A 17492-nucleotide genomic window follows, 5' to 3' on the forward strand; every position below is an offset into this window, starting at 1 on the left:
CAGACAGAAAGGGTTTGATAGTCTTTTGTATTCAAAGGATAACTAAATTTCATGTCACTGACAGAATTGCAAACACTTTAAAAGAGAAGAACTTAATTCTGTTTTCTGGATGAGAGCAAATTAAATACTTGTACAGTACTTATTCACTTTTTCTTTATTTTAAGTGATGAACTTAAATATGTAGACGAGTATTGTCTTGGTTTGGACTTCTTTATTAAATACTGTAGATATTTATAAAATTTACTTTTTTTAGCGTGAGTATTGGAATATGACTGATCATGGTTGGATACTTCCAACCTTCTGCAGATTTCCAAAATGTACTTTTCTTTCAGGGGGTTCTAATCATTAAATGTAATCAGCAAGAAAGTAGTTTCTTTTTAAGAACGGCGGTTCCAGATTCTTTCCTATTGCTAGGCACTTGTGTGTCAATTATGGTTTTTATCTTAAACTCAGTATCCTGTTTACATAAATAAGAAAATAATATTCAGTTTGTTGCCTACTTTGAACGTAACTGTTGTACAAGAAGTCTTGTCTTTGGGGTATTATGCTGCCTTTTCTTAAACATTCATGCCACGAGTAACTCCAAAATTTTCTGATAGCTTACATTTTGTCATTAAGTTGTAAATTTTTAAGTGTCCTTTTAATGAAATCATAATACAGAGGTCTCTTATTTAACCCAGCAGTTTGTTTATTTTTTTCATGGATGTAGATACATTACAAAATGTGCATGCTCATGAATAATAGCAACTGTTTCCTCGAGTAGGCTGTGGGATTTGATTCATGGAGCCCTTCCCACATTGAAGACTGAGAGTAGAATATCCTACCACTAGTAATGGGGACCTGGCCTGGGCTTATCCTGTTAAGATTCCGCTGCTGCTATCAGAATGCTGGGCTCAGACTGATGTTATTTTTCGGTTGATAGGATCTCCTTAGCACTGTCTTTTCCAGGTGATCCTGCAGATCGTAGAGGAGACCTGATGACCCATATTTTCCAGTCCTGCCATTATGAAGATCTGACTCATATGGAGCACTCGACAGCTCCCCCGAAGATATTTCTGTTAATGGGAGGTAAGTTGACTGGAAATCTAAATTTGCAGAATGAGTAATGGGGAGCTTTTTGTGATCCGGATAGGGGGAGCAGTAGGTCTGAACTTGGGTTTGCAAGATGGTAAATAGTAAATGCAGAATGAAATCCAAGTTGAGGGAAATCAGAAAATGCAAGTGGCAGAGTAGACTTAGAAGGAGAAGTAGAGGGACTTGGATGGAAGATGGCCAAAATTTCATGGGACATGAATAGTACCTTTTTTAAAAATTGTTTTAATTCTTCTGTCAGAGTTCGAATGTTTTATTTATATTTACATAATACAGTTAACATAATTTCATTACATTTAATATTCTTATCTCAGAAGGTAAAAACTGTCACATATAGCCTTTCAGAGCGGTACAAAAATAGGTAAACGATGCTGATAAATGGGAATGCAACAATTAAAATGCCATCAAAAAGCTTGCATTTTCATAGATTCCAACCAAAAAAGTTGCATAAAAGGAGAAATGTGATTGCAAAATGTAAACTTCAAAGACTCTGTTCCTTCATACATGTATGTGAGTTGAACTGGATGAAATTTTTTCAGCAAAAATTTTTCAGGGCTGAATAACTATTCATGAATTTTGGTTGAATTCAGCAAATCATTTTGGCCGGGAAAAAAATGAAAAAAAGTTTTGGAAGTATGACCAAAATATTAATGATTTGCTCAGCTCTACATCTGAGTAAGTAGTCTGACTGATTTCAGTAAGGTTATACACATCCATAAGTGTTTTCAGTCTGGGGCCTAAATTACTAACAACATAGATTAAAGTTATTTCAAAAAATAAGGAAGATAGTGACCTTTTAAATACAAAGAACCACATTAACATAACAAACTCACTAGAGGAAAACACTTTTCTTGAAGGGTAAATTACAAATCTAACATGAAAACTGAGTTGAGCCCAGAAATACAGTATGTACTGAATGCACTCACTAACCAGGCTGTAACATGAACAGGGCCCAGTATATTCCAAAATCCTGGAATCCACTCCTTCCTCTGCAAAACTGTTCCAAAATCTAATCATTCATTTTTAAAGTGTTTCTAGCCCTTGTGTGAAAAAAACATTTTCAAGGTGGTTTTTTTTGCAAAGCATAAATTGGTATAGTGTTTTTGTCCTAATATTAGCTCAAAGGTGTAAACTGCCCATTCATCTCAATGAGATGTTAATTCTTGAGGCCTAGAAACAATTTCAATATCAGCATTAATTATATACTGATTATGTTAGCAGAAACAACCAGCTAATAGGAAAAAAAATTATCTGCCTCCCATTTCCTGTGTAGATTGCTCCTTGCGGGATTGGGGCCTGCAAGATTACTAGGAAGATAGTGAATACACAAAGTGCTGACTATGCAAAAAATGGTGTCAAATGCACAAAGTAAACAGGAAAAAAATAGAGAAATATTTTTGCTCTGAGATGGAAAGACAAATAACCACCCAGTTTAATAACAGTAATAAATAAATAAAAATTCAGTCAGAAATGGGATTAAGTTGACTGTGAGAGAACCAACAGCTAATTCAGGGGAGCTGGTCAGGCTTTTAGGTCCTCAAAGGTTCTGGATCTATGTTGCTTATTGAAAAAAATATGCCTCAATATCAGTTTTATAAATGTTGTTTTAAAAATTATTAAACAAAATCAAGAAAGCATACAACCAAAGCCAAAGTATTGTTAATATTAAACTAAACTAAGAGGAAAGCAATACATCTATCAGATCAATAAATCAACAAATTAGTCTCAGTACTGGATTGGAATTAAATCTTCAAATTAAATCATCAGATTAATACAACAAATTATCCTTATGCATTCTAAGAAGGGATCTCGGGAGATAGCCTTATTTATAAGCTATGAATCTGTCACGGATTCTGTGATTTTACAAGACCTCTGTGACTTCTTGAAAATTCCAATAATTCAGCCCTGGGTGGCAGTGGAGCTTGATCTTCAGCCCCAGGCGGCGGAAGGCTCGGGCTTCTCAATAAATTCATGATTTATTGTTCATTGCCTGCGTCCTGTCCGTGACTTTTAATAAAAATACCCATGCCAAAAATACCCATGCCTTACTTATAAACCCTAATTTAAAGAATTTTACCCAAATTGAATCTATAACTTGGAGCTGGTTAAAGATTTTGCTACTGAAACAATTATTATCTAAAGTCTGAAACACAACCTCAGAGCCACTTTCCAATCTTCCATAGATTTCAGTCAGTTCTTGTGTGGTGGCTAACCCTTTCCTCACCTTCCTCCAACAGATATTATAAAATGGGCTTTAAAAGAACACCCTGATAAGCAGCAGTTCTACATCTTTTGTTTATCAGTTTACAGCTGACAACTTAAAGTTCCTTAGGGCTTTTAAATACTTATGGTACACGTTAATGAGTATACTTAAGAGACTATGTTTAGGGCTGTTGACATCAGGGGAACTTACTTTCTAGCCCTTTCCCTTTGTAGACACTACAGGTTTTAATATACACTATGCTTTCACACCCTAAAATTACAGAATAAAAGGGCAGGCGTGTCTCTTGACTAATGATAAGAAAGGACAAAAATAAAAAAAAGGGGGAAACTATGCTTAAGATAACAGGAGGTTTGCATGCTCTTTAGCACTCATAGGGTTTTGGGCTCTTGTAGAACAGGAGCTGGAACTGCAAAGAGCCAGACAGTGTTGTTCCACTGGCACAGTAGTTCTTGCTAGTGGGCCTCCTTCAGGTGCAGGGAGAGACTGGTCAAAAGGTGGAATGCCCTAGTTGTTGATGTTGTGACTTCCTTTTCCCGAGGTGATCAGTCTTAAGGACACTGGAATATTAGTCTTCCCTCGGGTAGTTTGTTGACAAGAAAAGCAAAGCTTCTCAGGCCTTACTCTTGAATTATTATGGTTTGCAAGCTTTGCTCACTCCACCTTGCAGCGCCTCCCTCCCCAAAACCTTCAGACAAATCAGGTGTAAGACTTGTTTTGGAACCATGCAGCTTGGTCCAATCAGGTTTAAATTAAGTCATCATTCACTAGTGTCAATTCAGAAAGGTCCCACTTGAGCCAGAAATTTTAAAATATCTGGTGTTTGCATACCACAGAGGACTATAATCTTGTTACCCTCCAAAAATGCAGAATGTAAGGCCACTTTTGAGGAATCTTGACATAGCTTTGTCTGGGTGAAACGATCGTCATGACATAGTTACCAATTTTTGGGAAGTTCAAACCAAAAATCTTATAAAAATAACATTGAAAAGATCCTAGCAACAACCAGCCACTCAACATTCATTCATCAGCAACATTAAAAATGAGCAGAACCAGCATTGTCATTCTTTTGACAAACAAGACAATTTACAGTAATGTTTATATTTAGCAACTGGGACATAAATCAAACAGCTTATCCCTTCTGGATTTTTCACTCAGTAGAGAAGTTACTTTAAAACCTACTGAGGTGATACCTTTAAGAAATAAAAATAATTAACATTTAGATAAGGTCTGTATTTCCATAGGCACTGTTTCTCTCACAATTTTTCTCCCTTTTGCACCACTTCAATTTTAATACAGGTTCACCTTTAAGGTTCACTTAATCCATAATTCATGCTCCTCCTCTATTTTACTGATACATTACAGGTAATGTAGCATGTAAGATATTCTTTAAAGGCCTTTTGTATGCTGGGATGAATTAAAGGACAAAAAGGGAACTTTAAATCTGAATTAATTACTTTTGTGAATTTATCAAAGCTTAATATTTGTATTGATGTATATAAATTCTATTTGTTTAGCAAATATGCTTACATATGAATACTCTTACCATCTAAAATGCACCCGCATACTTCCACTATTCAGTTGTTCCTATGTGATTATAACAGTGGGAGAGATTTCCAAGGGCTCAAATGCCAGTTGCGTGCCCAACTCTCATGCAAAGTTATTGCTTCTCACTATAAAGTACTACAAGTTGTTTTTATAATTAAAAAAACATATTTTCTTGGAGTACATAAACTAACAAAAAGATCTTTATCTGACTGAAATCTGATATACAAGGTCTCTGCCCACCGGCAAAAAAAAAAAAATCTGGTAATATTGTAAAATCTGCTTAGTTGATTTTAACCTGGAAGACTGATGCAAAAGTTGTTTTGGATGCTCCTCTATATTTTTATGGAACCTCCAACACCTTTCATTTAAAAGGATCAAAGTGCCAAGTCGCTAGTGTATAGTATATCTAGCTGGTTACGTTTGGTAGGAGGAAAAGCACTAAGGCTCTGATTTTTTTAAACAAATGTATATAAGTAGACACCTCCACCCATGCAGACCTTCACTGACTTCAGTGGAGCATTGTGTTGGCTCAAGAGTCTACCTCCATGCAACCCTTTGCAGGACTGAGGCTTGGGATATTAAACTTCAAAAATTACTAATTCCATTGAGCATTAATTCATATAGATGTAAAGTGTACTGCACTATATTTTATATGTACAACCTGGGACAACACTCTGATAAGGTGTAAGAGCTTCAAAAATTGGACCTGGTTTTAACTTTAACAGGAACATCAATGATGGGTATACTATCTGAACTGATATTTACAATATATAGCATAGGGAGTGGCCAGCCAATAACTGTGGTACAATAGCTGTATTCCCAGTAAGTGAACAGTAATAATGATTACCCAGTAGTGGGTGATATTTTGGTCATGAAATATTTAGTTTTAAACACAAATGACTTTTCTGTTAAAGATATAAAACATGAGTTCAAATTTTTTAAACTAATTGGTAAAAATGTATAAAACTATTTTGAATTAAGGCTATCACCATATGATGAGCTAATTGTTGCTACATTTTCTTTGACTTTTATTAGAAGATTGAGATACACGTAACTAACTTCTTTAAAATAACTACACAGAAGGCAAGACTAATGCAATTTTTGTAAAATAATGGAAATTAAAACGTAGTGCTATGTAACTGTTTATAATCTTTGCAGTGTAGACCAAGATTTATTGGTCTTTGCTTTTCATATATATTCAGAAATCATCATACGTGCTCATTGTTAGCTTTAACTGAACACAGTTGCAAATGGAGGAGCAACTAAGAAAAATATCCTCTTTAAATATATTATTGTCATTTTTAATTCAGAGAGACTGTGTGTAGAAACTCTTTTGAAAAAATAATCCCCTGCTTCATCTCATGAAGTTATTGAAGAGATTGTGACAACACTGAGGTAGGCAGAGGAAAATTAGAAACGGGTGAGCTGCTTTCTGTACATGCATTAATCAGCACTGATACAAACTAAACTTCCAAACAATTAAAGTACAGGCTGTAAATAAATATATTAATTTTAACAGAAAATGAGCACGAAAGATAAACCGTGGAATTGAGGAAATTTAATTAAGATTTAAAACAAACACTGAAAAATCAGGCTTCCTGCAACTAGTTTGCAAATAATTATGGTTACACCATTAACTCTGTCCACTCTATGTTGCCTTTAGAGATGGGAGAAAGCCATGTGAAAGAATGTCTTCCTTGTTGTGATGATCAGTATCTGAACAGCTGGCTGCATGATGCAATTTGGTAGATCTTTCAGTAGAGGGAAAAACAACTTGTTTTATCTGGCACAAAAATAACTTATTTTAAACATTCACATTTACTAATCTGGGGTTTTACGGGATCATGGAGTATCTCCCCAATGAGTCTTTGCACTTTTTTTGAGGGGCCATGTTTAACTCTTTCCCCTCAGTAGTATCTTATTTCTGTTTTAGATAAAGTATTCCTCACAAAGTAGGGGGAAGCAGAAAAAAAGATACAATTTAATCAATGGGTTATATACAAAATTAGAGGAAATATCTTGACGTAAGCTTAAAATAAGTTACTTTAAGAATCAACCTTGTGTGTGAGCGTGTGGATGCATGTCCCAAACCAAACCTCAGTAGTCATACATTGTCCCCAGCTGAACTCTTAAATCAGGGTTCTCTTACTCCAAAACTCAGTTTTTACAGCTAGATAAGTTTCCTATCTTGATTTTTATTTGCTCCCTGAAAAGAGCAACTGAGCCTAATTTATTTAACATTCCATCCATTAGACAAACCTGAGATTTTCCTTTCTTTTAATGCAAATGATTGTCCTCACCTGAACTGATTCTTATCCACCCACACTTCTTTATCTTCTTACCCGTAGGAAATGTTTGGAAACTTGCATCTGATGAGTTTTCTTATGCTGGCCACATGTCAATTCATAACTGACACACCTACCATTTAAATTTCAAACAGCAGTTTTGTTGTAAAATCATAACGGGCATCCAGCCTATATGAGGTATAACAAGACTTTCAGGTCCATCAAATATAGTTGCAGATGTTAAGCATTATTTATTATTAGGAGTGGGGGAGAAGACCCTGTTATATATACATTTGGAGTGGATATGGAAAAAACTGATTTGCCTCTTGCTGGAATATGGAGTCTAAGTAATACTAGAAAAGTGAATATGAGAGAGCTGGCTATCAGCTATATAGTGTGGTGAAGCGCTAGTGTAAAGCCTTAGTAATATTGGAACTGGATCAGATTCCTGGTCCATCTAATCCAGCATCCTGTCCCCAACAGTGGCCAGCTCTTTGGAAGAAGATACAATAAAAATCTTACATTAGGCAGATGTGGGATAATCTGCTCCCCAGATTAGGTGTCTCCTTAATCACTAATAGTTAGAGATTGATTTAAACCCTGAAGCATGAGGTTTAACAGTTCTTCCAAAATTTGTTAGCATTAACATATTATCACTCTGGATATTCTTGTCCATAAAAATGTTCAATCCCATTTTGAATCCTGTTTGTGACCTCAGCAACATCCTGTGACAAGTTTCATAGTTTAATTATGCATTTTGCAAAAAAAATTTCCTTTTATTGGTTTTGTATTTACCATCTTTTAATTTAAATGAATACCCCCTTGTTCTTATCAAACACAAGGAACCAGAAGCTCCCAATCTGCCTTCTCTGTATCATTTTATACACTTGTATCATATCCCTCTAATTTATCGGGTTTCTAAGCTAACCGATCCCAGTCTTCTACTCTTCATAGGAGAGTTTTCCCATGCCCCTAATCATTTTCATAACCCTTCTCTAAACTGCATCTAATTCTGCAATATCTTTTTTGAAATGGGATGACCAATATTGCTGCCAGTACTCTGGGGGAGGCCATACAATTGCTTTAGATAATCATATAGTGTGTTCTGCATCCCATCCCATTCCTTATGTATTCTAACATCTTGTTTGCTTTTCTGATTACAGCTTCCCAATGTGTTCATTGAACTGTCCACAAAGACATCAGGTCACTTTCTTGAGTTGATAGTTAATTTAGAACGCTGTAAAGTGTCTTGAGTAGTATAAATTTTCCCTTCAATGTGCATTTACTTTGCATGTACTTGAGTGGTCAATATGTGGAAGATAATATATAATATAATAATAATTAATAGAGATATCCCATCTCCTAGAACTGGAAGGGTCCTTGAAAGGTCATCGAGTCCAGCCCCCTGCCTTCACTAGCAGGACCAAGTACTGATTTTGCCCCAGATCCCCAAATGGCCCCCTCAAGGATTGAACTCACAACCCTGGGTTTAGCAGGCCAATGCTCAAACCACTAAGCTATCCCTCCCCCCTCATATGAGAAGTTATGATCTCTGGCTGTGCCATGTGGCCAATAGAGGGTCTGATCTTCAGCTAGAGGAGGAGTCACACATCATTTTCTTTGGAATGAAGGATGTCTGTGGCTTTTAGATAAAAGTGAGGTCAGAGATGGTGATCACAAAAGGACAAAACTAAGATTGGTGTTAAGCCTTAACTAAGTATTTCCAGACTGCCTTGCAATTAGGTTATATGTAAAAGAAATATTATCTAGCTTTCAAATGGTTGTTTTCTTGAATTTTTTCATATCTTGTTTTAAATACAACCATAGCACTCTGAATGATGTGTGAAAACTTACTGAAGCAACCCCATTTACATCAAGTTGTGCAGGAATCCCAGCCCCAATAATCTCTCTGCTTTGTGGCTCTTAGAAGATGTGCAGGGTTGTTTTTCTTGTAACAAGTAATGATTTCCATGGGATTTGATGGGTATCCTGTGCTTTGAAAATCAGACCATTAATGTAGGTGCCTAAATATGGAATTAGGAAATCATGCTTTAAATACTTCTTTTTAATTGGCTATTGTTTCTACTAATTAAAACCTCACACTAGACATTTTAGCAGAATTAAAATGCACACAAGGAACGAGAAAGTGCACATTATACGATGCTATTAAAACAAACCATCGTGAGAGAACATTCTTTTATTTTGAAGCAAGACTCCTGTTGATTTCCTCCAGTATTCAATCTTTATCTATTCCTGTTGTAATTTTGCATTGCAGAACTTGGCTTAGATCTGAGAGCTACACAACTCCTGGGGGAGATAAGTTTTCAGAGAACACCTCTACCTGATGCTGCAGCCAAGAATATCTAGTTTTAGATTTAGTTCATTTTTTATTCTTCACTGAAACAGTAACCTTTGAAAATCATTAAGCTTTAACTAACTTGGACAGTTCAGCATTTCTGTTAATCTGTGACAGACTCTCTCTTTTTCAATGACACTTCTTACCAGTGGAAAGCAAAAGTGTCTGAGAAACTGGTGTAGGTTGGAAAAAATAAATAAGGCATGCCTCAAAACTTAAGAAATGCATAAGAGGTTATGGAGACTTTCACCTTTAAATGAAGTTATATGAATTGAATAGATAGCGACTGAAAGTTCTTACATCATTCTTCCCTTCCCAACAACCCTTCTGGACCCAAGTTAAGTGAAATGGTGGTTTGTCTAGTGCCAAATTGACTAGTCCTAGTCTATTGTTACATAACCCATCATCCAATGGCCACCTTACCGGAAGTTTGTGATTGCACATTATCATTCAGGTATAATTTGCAAATGCAAATTTGCATTTATACTGCATGTGCTCAGATCTACTCACATAAATGGCATTTCAGTTTCCATTATTGTCAATAAGGCTGTTTGCAGGCACGCTCATGTTTAAAGGAAAATAGCTTACAAAAAGAGTGGAATGGGAGGTAAAAGAATAGCTTTTCCTGCTGGAGATATTTCAAGTGAAATATTTATGGTAGTTTTTTCATCCTAGTTCAAATTTGTACACTTCAGAGAACTATGAAATGTGGCATGGCAGGTAGGTGGCCTTTGCACATGAGGCCTACGGGATCCAGTGGTGCAATGGGTTAGCACACAGTACTTATAGAAGAGTGCTGCATGGAGTCATGCTGAGGTTGTGAGTTCAAGCCTCACCTGGAGCATCCACTTTCTTTAAGCAAATGGCTTCTGCCATTCATCTTGGGGGTTGGACTAGATGACCTCCTGAGGTCCCTACCAACCCTGATATTCTATGACTGTGGAAATTGATGGTACCTGTTCTCATTATCAACAAGGAGTCTGGTGGCACCTTAAAGACTAACAGATTTATTTGGGCATAAGCTTTCGTGAGTAAAAACCTCACTTCTTCGGATGCATAGAGTGAAAGTTACAGATGCAGGCATTATATACTGACACATGGAGAGCAGGGAGTTACTTCGCAAGTGGAGAACCAGTGTTGACAGGACCAATTCAATCAGGGTGGATGTAGTCCACTCCCAATAATAGATGAGGAGGTGTCAATTCCAGGAGAGGAAAAGCTGCTTCTGTAATGAGCCAGCCACTCCCAGTCCCTATTCAAGCCCAGATTAATGGTGTTGAATTTGCAAATGAATTTTAGTTCTGCTGTTTCTCTTTGAAGTCTGTTTCTGAAGTTTTTTTGTTCAATGATAGTGACTTTTAAATCTGTAATAGAATGACCAGGGAGATTGAAGTGTTCACTTACTGGCTTATGTATGTTACCATTCCTGATGTCTGATTTGTGTCCATTTATTCTTTTGCGGAGGGACTGTCCGGTTTGGCCAATGTACATGGCAGAGGGGCATTGCTGGCACATGATGGCATATATAACATTAGTGGATGTGCAGGTGAATGAGCCCTTGATGGTGTGGCTGATGTGGTTGGGTCCTCTGATGGTGTCGCCAGAGTAGATATGGGGACAGAGTAGGCAACGAGGTTTGCTACAGGGATTGGTTCCTGGGTTGGTGTTTCTGTGGTGTGGTGTGTAGTTGCTGGTGAGTATTTGCTTCAGGTTGGGGGGTTGTCTGTAAGCGAGGACTGGCCTGTCTCCCAAGGTCTGAGAGAGTGAGGGATCGTTTTCCAGGATAGGTTGTAGATCGTGGATAATGCGCTGGAGAGGTTTTAGCTGGGGGCTGTATGTGATGGCCAGTGGTGTTCTGTTATTGTCCTTGTTGGGCCTGTTCTGTAGTAGGTGATTTCTGGGTACCCGTCTTGCTCTGTCAATCTGTTTCCTCACTTCCCCAGGTGAGTATTGTAGTTTTACGAATGCTTGATAAAGATCTTGTAGGTGTTTGTCTCTGTCTGAGGGGTTGGAGCAAATTCGGTTGTATCTTAGGGCTTGGCTGTAGACAATGGATTGTGTGATGTGTCTTGGATGGAAGCTGGAGGCATGTAGGTACGTATAGCGGTCAGTAGGTTTCCGATATAGGGTGGTGTTTATGTGGCCATCACTTATTTGCACTGTAGTGTCCAGGAAGTGGATCTCTTGTGTGGACTGGTCCAGGCTGAGGTTGATGGTGGGGTGGAAATTGTTGAAGTCCAGGTGGAATTCTTCAAGGGCCTCCTTTCCGTGGGTCCATATGATGAAGATGTCATCAATGTAGCGCACGTAGAGGAGGGGCACTAGGGGACGAGAGCTGAGGAAGTGTTGTTCTAAGTCAGCCATAAAAATGTTGGCATACTGTGGGGCCATGCGGGTACCCATAGCAGTGCCACTGACTTGAAGGTATAAGTTGTCCCCAAATCTGAAGTGGTTGTGGGTGAGGACAAAGTCACAAAGCTCAGCCACCAGGCTTGCTGTGGCCTCATCAGGGATACTGTTCCTGACAGCTTGTAGTCCATCCTCATGTGGAATATTGGTGTAAAGTGCTTCTACATCCATGGTGGCCAGGATGGTGTTTTCAGGAAGAACACCAATGCATTGTAGTTTCCTCAGGAAGTCGGTGGTGTCTCAAAGATAGCTGGGAGTGCTGGTAGCGTAGGGTCTGAGGAGAGAGTCCAAATAGCCAGATAATCCTGCTGTAAGAGTGCCAATGCCTGAGATGATGGGGCGTCCAGGGTTTCCAGGTTTATGGATCTTGGGTAGCAGATAGAATACCCCTAGTCGAGGTTCTGGGGGTGTGTCCATGTAGATTTGTTCCCGTACTGTAGCTGGGAATTTCTTGAGCAGATGATGTAGTTTCTTTTGGTATTCCTCAGTGGGATCAGAGGATAGTGGCCTGTAGAATGTGGTCTTGGAGAGTTGCCTGGCAGCCTCCTGTTCATAATCCGACCTGTTCATTATGACTACAGCACCTCCTTTGTCAGCCCCTTTGATGATAATGTCAGAGTTGTTTCTGAGGCTATGGATGGCATTGCGTTCTGTACGGCTGAGGTTATGGGACAAGTGATGTTGTTTGTCCACAATTTCAGCCTGTGCACGTCTGCGGAAGCACTCTATGTAGAAGTCCAGTCTGTCATTTCGACCATCAGGAGGAGTCCACGCAGAGTAGTTCTTCTTGTAGTGTTGGTAGGAGGGTTCCTGTGGGTCAGTGCACTGTTCAGTGGTGCGTTGAAAATATTCCTTGAGTCGGAGACGAAGAACTCTGCGTGGACGCCGCAGGGTGGGGGCGAGCTCCTCACACAGTCCCATGAAAGTAGCTTTTCTCATCCGAAAGTTCTGCAGCCACTGCTCGTCATCCCAGACTTCCATGACTATGTGATCCCACCACTCGGTGCTTGTTTCCTGAGCCCAAAAGCGGCGTTCCACGGTGCTGAGCATGTCCGTGAATGCCACAAGCAATTTCGTGTCGTACGCGTTACACGGCTCGATAGCATCGTCGAACTCCTCACCCTCACTTTGGATCTTAAGGAATAGTTCGACAGCCAAACGTGACGTGCTGGCGAGACTCGTCAGCATACGCCTCAGCAGTTCGGACTCCATTTCCCACAGACAGATCACGCTGCACAGAAACCGTTGAAAGATGGCGCCAAAGGTGGACGGAAACAAAGGGATTTCTGGGATGCGAAGCAATGCATCACAGGGCATTGGGACAGGACCCAGAATCCCCCGCACCCACGCCCCCTTCCCACAACCCACGGGCGCCAGAATGGGAAAAGGTGCTCTGTGGGATAGCTGCCCATAATGCACCCCTCCCAATAGCGCTGCAATTGCCGCAAATGTGGCCACGACAGTGTGCTGGGCAGCTGTCAGTGTGGACAGACTGCAGCGCTTTCCCTCCTCAGCTGCAGGAAGTCAGGTTTAACTCACAGCGCTGTACATCTGCAAGTGTAGCTAAGGCCAGAGTCAAAGTTGTAGCAGTTCACATATGCTTCTGTTAATCTAGGCACCATCATGCAATGCGGGGTATACCAATGGTGGTCCTCTACCGACAAACGTGCTTCTGTTGCTGTCAGCTGTGGCTATAGGCTGGATTATGGCACTACAGCTATACCCGCATCATTCACCACTGGCCTAAATCTCTGCATTGTAGTTTTAATTAAAGTTTTGCCACTCCGCCCGTCGGGGCACCTGCAGCTTCCCCTCCCTGTCTAGCACTCAGTGCGCACCAAGAAAAGAAGTGTTACTGCTGCTCGGCCAGGCGGCCACGTACCCTGGGCGCAGCCGCTTCTCTGGCCTTGGGCGCCGCCTGGGCGCAGCCCTCACACGCTGTTGGGCAAAGATTCCCCCTCCCCGGCCGACCTGTGCCTATAAGGTTCCCTAGCGTCCCCTGCGCAGTCACCTCAAGCGCTGCGGGTTCGCGGGCCGGTATCACGGCACAGAGCCCCACGGAGCCTCCGCCTGAGCGCCCGCCGCTCTCCCACCCCTTCGTCGCGGCGTTGCCATAGCGCTGCGGACCCCGCCGCGCAGGGCCGCATCTCGCGCCCCAGGAAGTTCTCCCGCCAGAGTCGCATGGAGACTACACCGCGCTGCGGGGAGGGTAATTGCACGACAGTTCCCAGCATGCTCTGCTCCTGCGTGGTCCAACGTGAGGGAGCCTGATGGGACCCGTGAGCTGCGTCATCCGCACAGCATGCTGGGAACGGCAGTCCCCATCTCTGGGCTGGCGGGAGCCGCGCCGAGGGTCCCCAGCCGCCCAGGTCCCTGGTGGAAATGAGTGTATATCACGTGGCTGGGAGAGCTGCGTGGTGATTGGCTGCGGGCTGGGCCGGCACAAGCGCTTCCGGTGTCTCTGGTTCGGACGGCGACGGCAGGCTGCTTGTTTGGATGCTGCCGTCACATCATGGCGACGCGCGGAGCCGAAGCAGCGCGCGGAGGAGGCAGTAGCAACAGCACTGTAGGGTCCGGACGGAGCCGGCGCCATAGCCTGGGGCAGCGGGAGGAGGCGGCGGTGGCAGCGCGGGGCAGCCCTGAGGTAACGGCCCGCCGCGCGCGCCGTCGGGCTCTCCCCACCAGCTAGCGCGTCCACCGCCCCACGCGGCGCCGCGCGTCCGGAAAGCGGCTGGTGCGGGCGGCTCCGGCGTGCGAGGCAGCGCCTCAGCCCAGCCTCGCGATGGGCTCCGCTCCCGAGGGGGGAGACAACTGCCCCCAGCCTATGGCTCGAGCCCGGCCGGTCCGAGGGGGGCCGGTGGCGTAGCAAAGTATAAGAGACGATGGCCAGCCCCCGGCCAGAGCCTCCCGGGCACAGCCTCCAGGGATCCCGGCTCCCACGGTGGGTGGGAAGGATGGAGCGCGGGAGCTGCGTGTGTGACAGGGGGAGGGGGTTGGCTGCGGCGGGCTCTGCAGTGGTTCCCGGGGGTCTGCGGCACGACCCAGAGCGCGCTCCGCACGCGATACAGGCCTCCCGAGCCACCTGCCCAGCTGGGGTCCCGCTCGTACGGCTCCGTGCCCGGCACCCCAGAGAGCCCGTGGGGCTGTCGGCTCAGGCGGGTCACTCATCCGCGTGGCGGCCCCATTAGTTCGTGGCACTTATCCCTGTGGGAGGGAGTCACCCCAGCCCCCCGCGCGCTGGCCTGGGGAATAACTGGGCAGGCTTTAATAGGAGCCAGTATTGTCATCTAATGGGTCACGTGGTCGTTTCAGCAAGGGGTGGGGGCTGTATCTGTATTGTAGTTGTAGAATACTTGTTACAGGGTAGGATGGCCTTTGCCCATTTCTCATGTTTGTACCATTTGTTTTAATTGTTTCTCAATATAGTGGTAGAATTGATCCAGTATAGAATGCTCCTCACCCTGCCAGTCCTGCTTGTGTGAGTAGTCCCACTGAAGTGCATGAGTAAAGGTGGTGTTGCCTGATCCTATTTCTGTTTGTCCAGGGAAAGTAGACTTTTATATAATATGAATCAAAGGTAATGCTACTAGTTTAATTTTCCACATCTTCTAAACCAAAAAAGGCAACGTTCTTAATAAAATCTTACTAAGAATGATAGTGTAGCTCAATAGATTTACAGTCGTCCTTGTTTCTATTTCTTGCAAGAAAGCCATAATGCTTCTCTTGTATGGACTTATAAAAACACTCTTGTTTGAAGACAGAGTACTCTAAGGATAGTAAAATGTGCCCAGATGCCATTTGTATATACACTATTGAGTGTAATACAACTGTTGATCTAGGTATATTCTCACTTCTTTTCTGCTCCAATATCTCATGTCATACTCATATAGGTTTTCTGGTGGCTGTCATGGCATGTTACCTGTAGTAGGAAATGTAACTTTCCAAGGTGCAAAGTTTTCTGTTTTGGCCAATGGAAAGTTCTCAAGAGGCAGTGAAACTATTCCTTCCAAGAATCACAAGCCATCTTTTCTGCAACATGCTGGATTTTACTACCCCAGTGAACATTGTCTCTTATAGTTACCTTTATTTTTATATAGTGCCCCTTACCAAAGCATTCAGAATGTTAATAACAATTTTAAAAAGCAACTTGCATAATAATGTCAAGTGTCAGGGGGTAGCCGTGTTAGTCTGTATCTACAAAAACAACAAGGAGTCTGGTGGCACCTTAAAGACTAACCTCCGAAGAAGTGAGGTTTTTACCCACGAAAGCTTATGCCCAAATAAATCTGTTAGTCTTTAAGGTGCCACCAGGCTCCTTGTTGTTTTTGCATAATAATATTTCCTTCCTCTTAAAATAAGAGCATACAGTCAAACGAAGGAATCAAATTTGATTAAAGAACTGAAAGGTAGAGCAAGAGATATTGGGCAAACAGTAGTTTTAAACAACGGTTGGAAAGCAAAACAAATGGGGAAAAACTTGATAAGAACTTTTTTGTGTAAATAAGGCCTTAAAGGGTTTTTTTTATAGGCTGTCACTTTTTTACATTAGAAACTCAGATCTTGTCTACCCTGGCTTTGAGAGAGATTCTGTGGATGACTGGAGAACTAGTAGGATTATGGTATTAAGGAAGTGAAACCTGATTGAGGGAAAGTAAGTCACAGTTTAAAACTGTTTCAGCTTTTTTGTTAACACCTGTCACAGGCATTTGAGTTAAACAGTTAGAAGATTGGTTTGTTAAACATTCAACACTTTGTCTTTAATTCAGTTAAGGTCTGAGAGAGTTCCAGTTGAAGCTCTCCCAGTCCTCCAAAGAAATCTTCTGCAAACACTTGATATTGGTGATATTTGTAATGTAAAAACCGTGAGAACAATGGAGTGTGGGGAGGGGAGTAGGAGGAACCACCTTTCAGGTCTTTATGCAACATAAAGAAGCAATTTAGCACACCCCCTTTTTGTAAATCATGGTTGAAGGTGTGTTTTTAAGAGAGTGAATAAAAATTAGATGGATTTCAGTTTCAGCTGAGTTTCGTACCACAGGGGACAACACAGGGAAAAAAACCATACTATTTAGTAGGCTTTCGAGGAATAGTAGGATCCTTAAACACAAGAGGTGTGTGAGTGCACATACTTGTCTGAACAAGGCTCAAGAAGCAGGCCTTGAATGTGGCCAAGACCATCAGCATTGGTTTTTAAAGGAATACTGTAAACTTAAATTTGGCTCAAAACAAACTTCTGCAAAGATCAAAAGAAATGTCTAGTTTAAAAAAAAAATCTGTTGAAAACTGTTCTTAACTTTCTCCTGCAGTGTTGGAAACCCAAACCTTGCAAAGAACCTGAAAGGGAAACTGTCATTGATATTCATTGTCAAACCTGAGACATGCACAAAGTAAATAGTATAGAGAGCATAGAATGGAATTTTAAAATTTCACATTTAATAATTTAAGAAAGTAGTAGAAGGGCCTATGTATGTTGTATGTCTTTTTTTTTAAGTTCAGTGTTGTGTGCTATCACAGTCAGTTGGTCACTTCATAGACAGTCTGTGTTTAAAAAAAAAAAAAAAATGTGCATAGTAGTGTGATC

At 41.5% G+C, this 17492-nt stretch overlaps 1 protein-coding gene across 1 annotated transcript in view; it reads left to right on the forward strand.

Moving 5' to 3' along the window:
* The first annotated feature begins 14381 nt into the window (after positions 1–14381).
* LOC113406238 (gamma-taxilin-like) overlaps positions 14382–17492 on the forward strand; it is a 42988-nt gene continuing 39877 nt past the window's right edge. Inside the window, exon 1 of the mRNA XM_026649742.2 lies at positions 14382–14555. Coding sequence (XP_026505527.1) covers positions 14424–14555 — 132 coding nt within the window. The 5' untranslated portion in view covers positions 14382–14423. The remainder of the gene's footprint in view (positions 14556–17492) is intronic.

This window comes from Terrapene carolina, unplaced genomic scaffold (assembly GCF_002925995.2).
Source record: "Terrapene carolina triunguis isolate 2854851 unplaced genomic scaffold, T_m_triunguis-2.0 Scaffold23, whole genome shotgun sequence".
NCBI classification, from domain to species: Eukaryota; Metazoa; Chordata; order Testudines; family Emydidae; genus Terrapene; species Terrapene triunguis.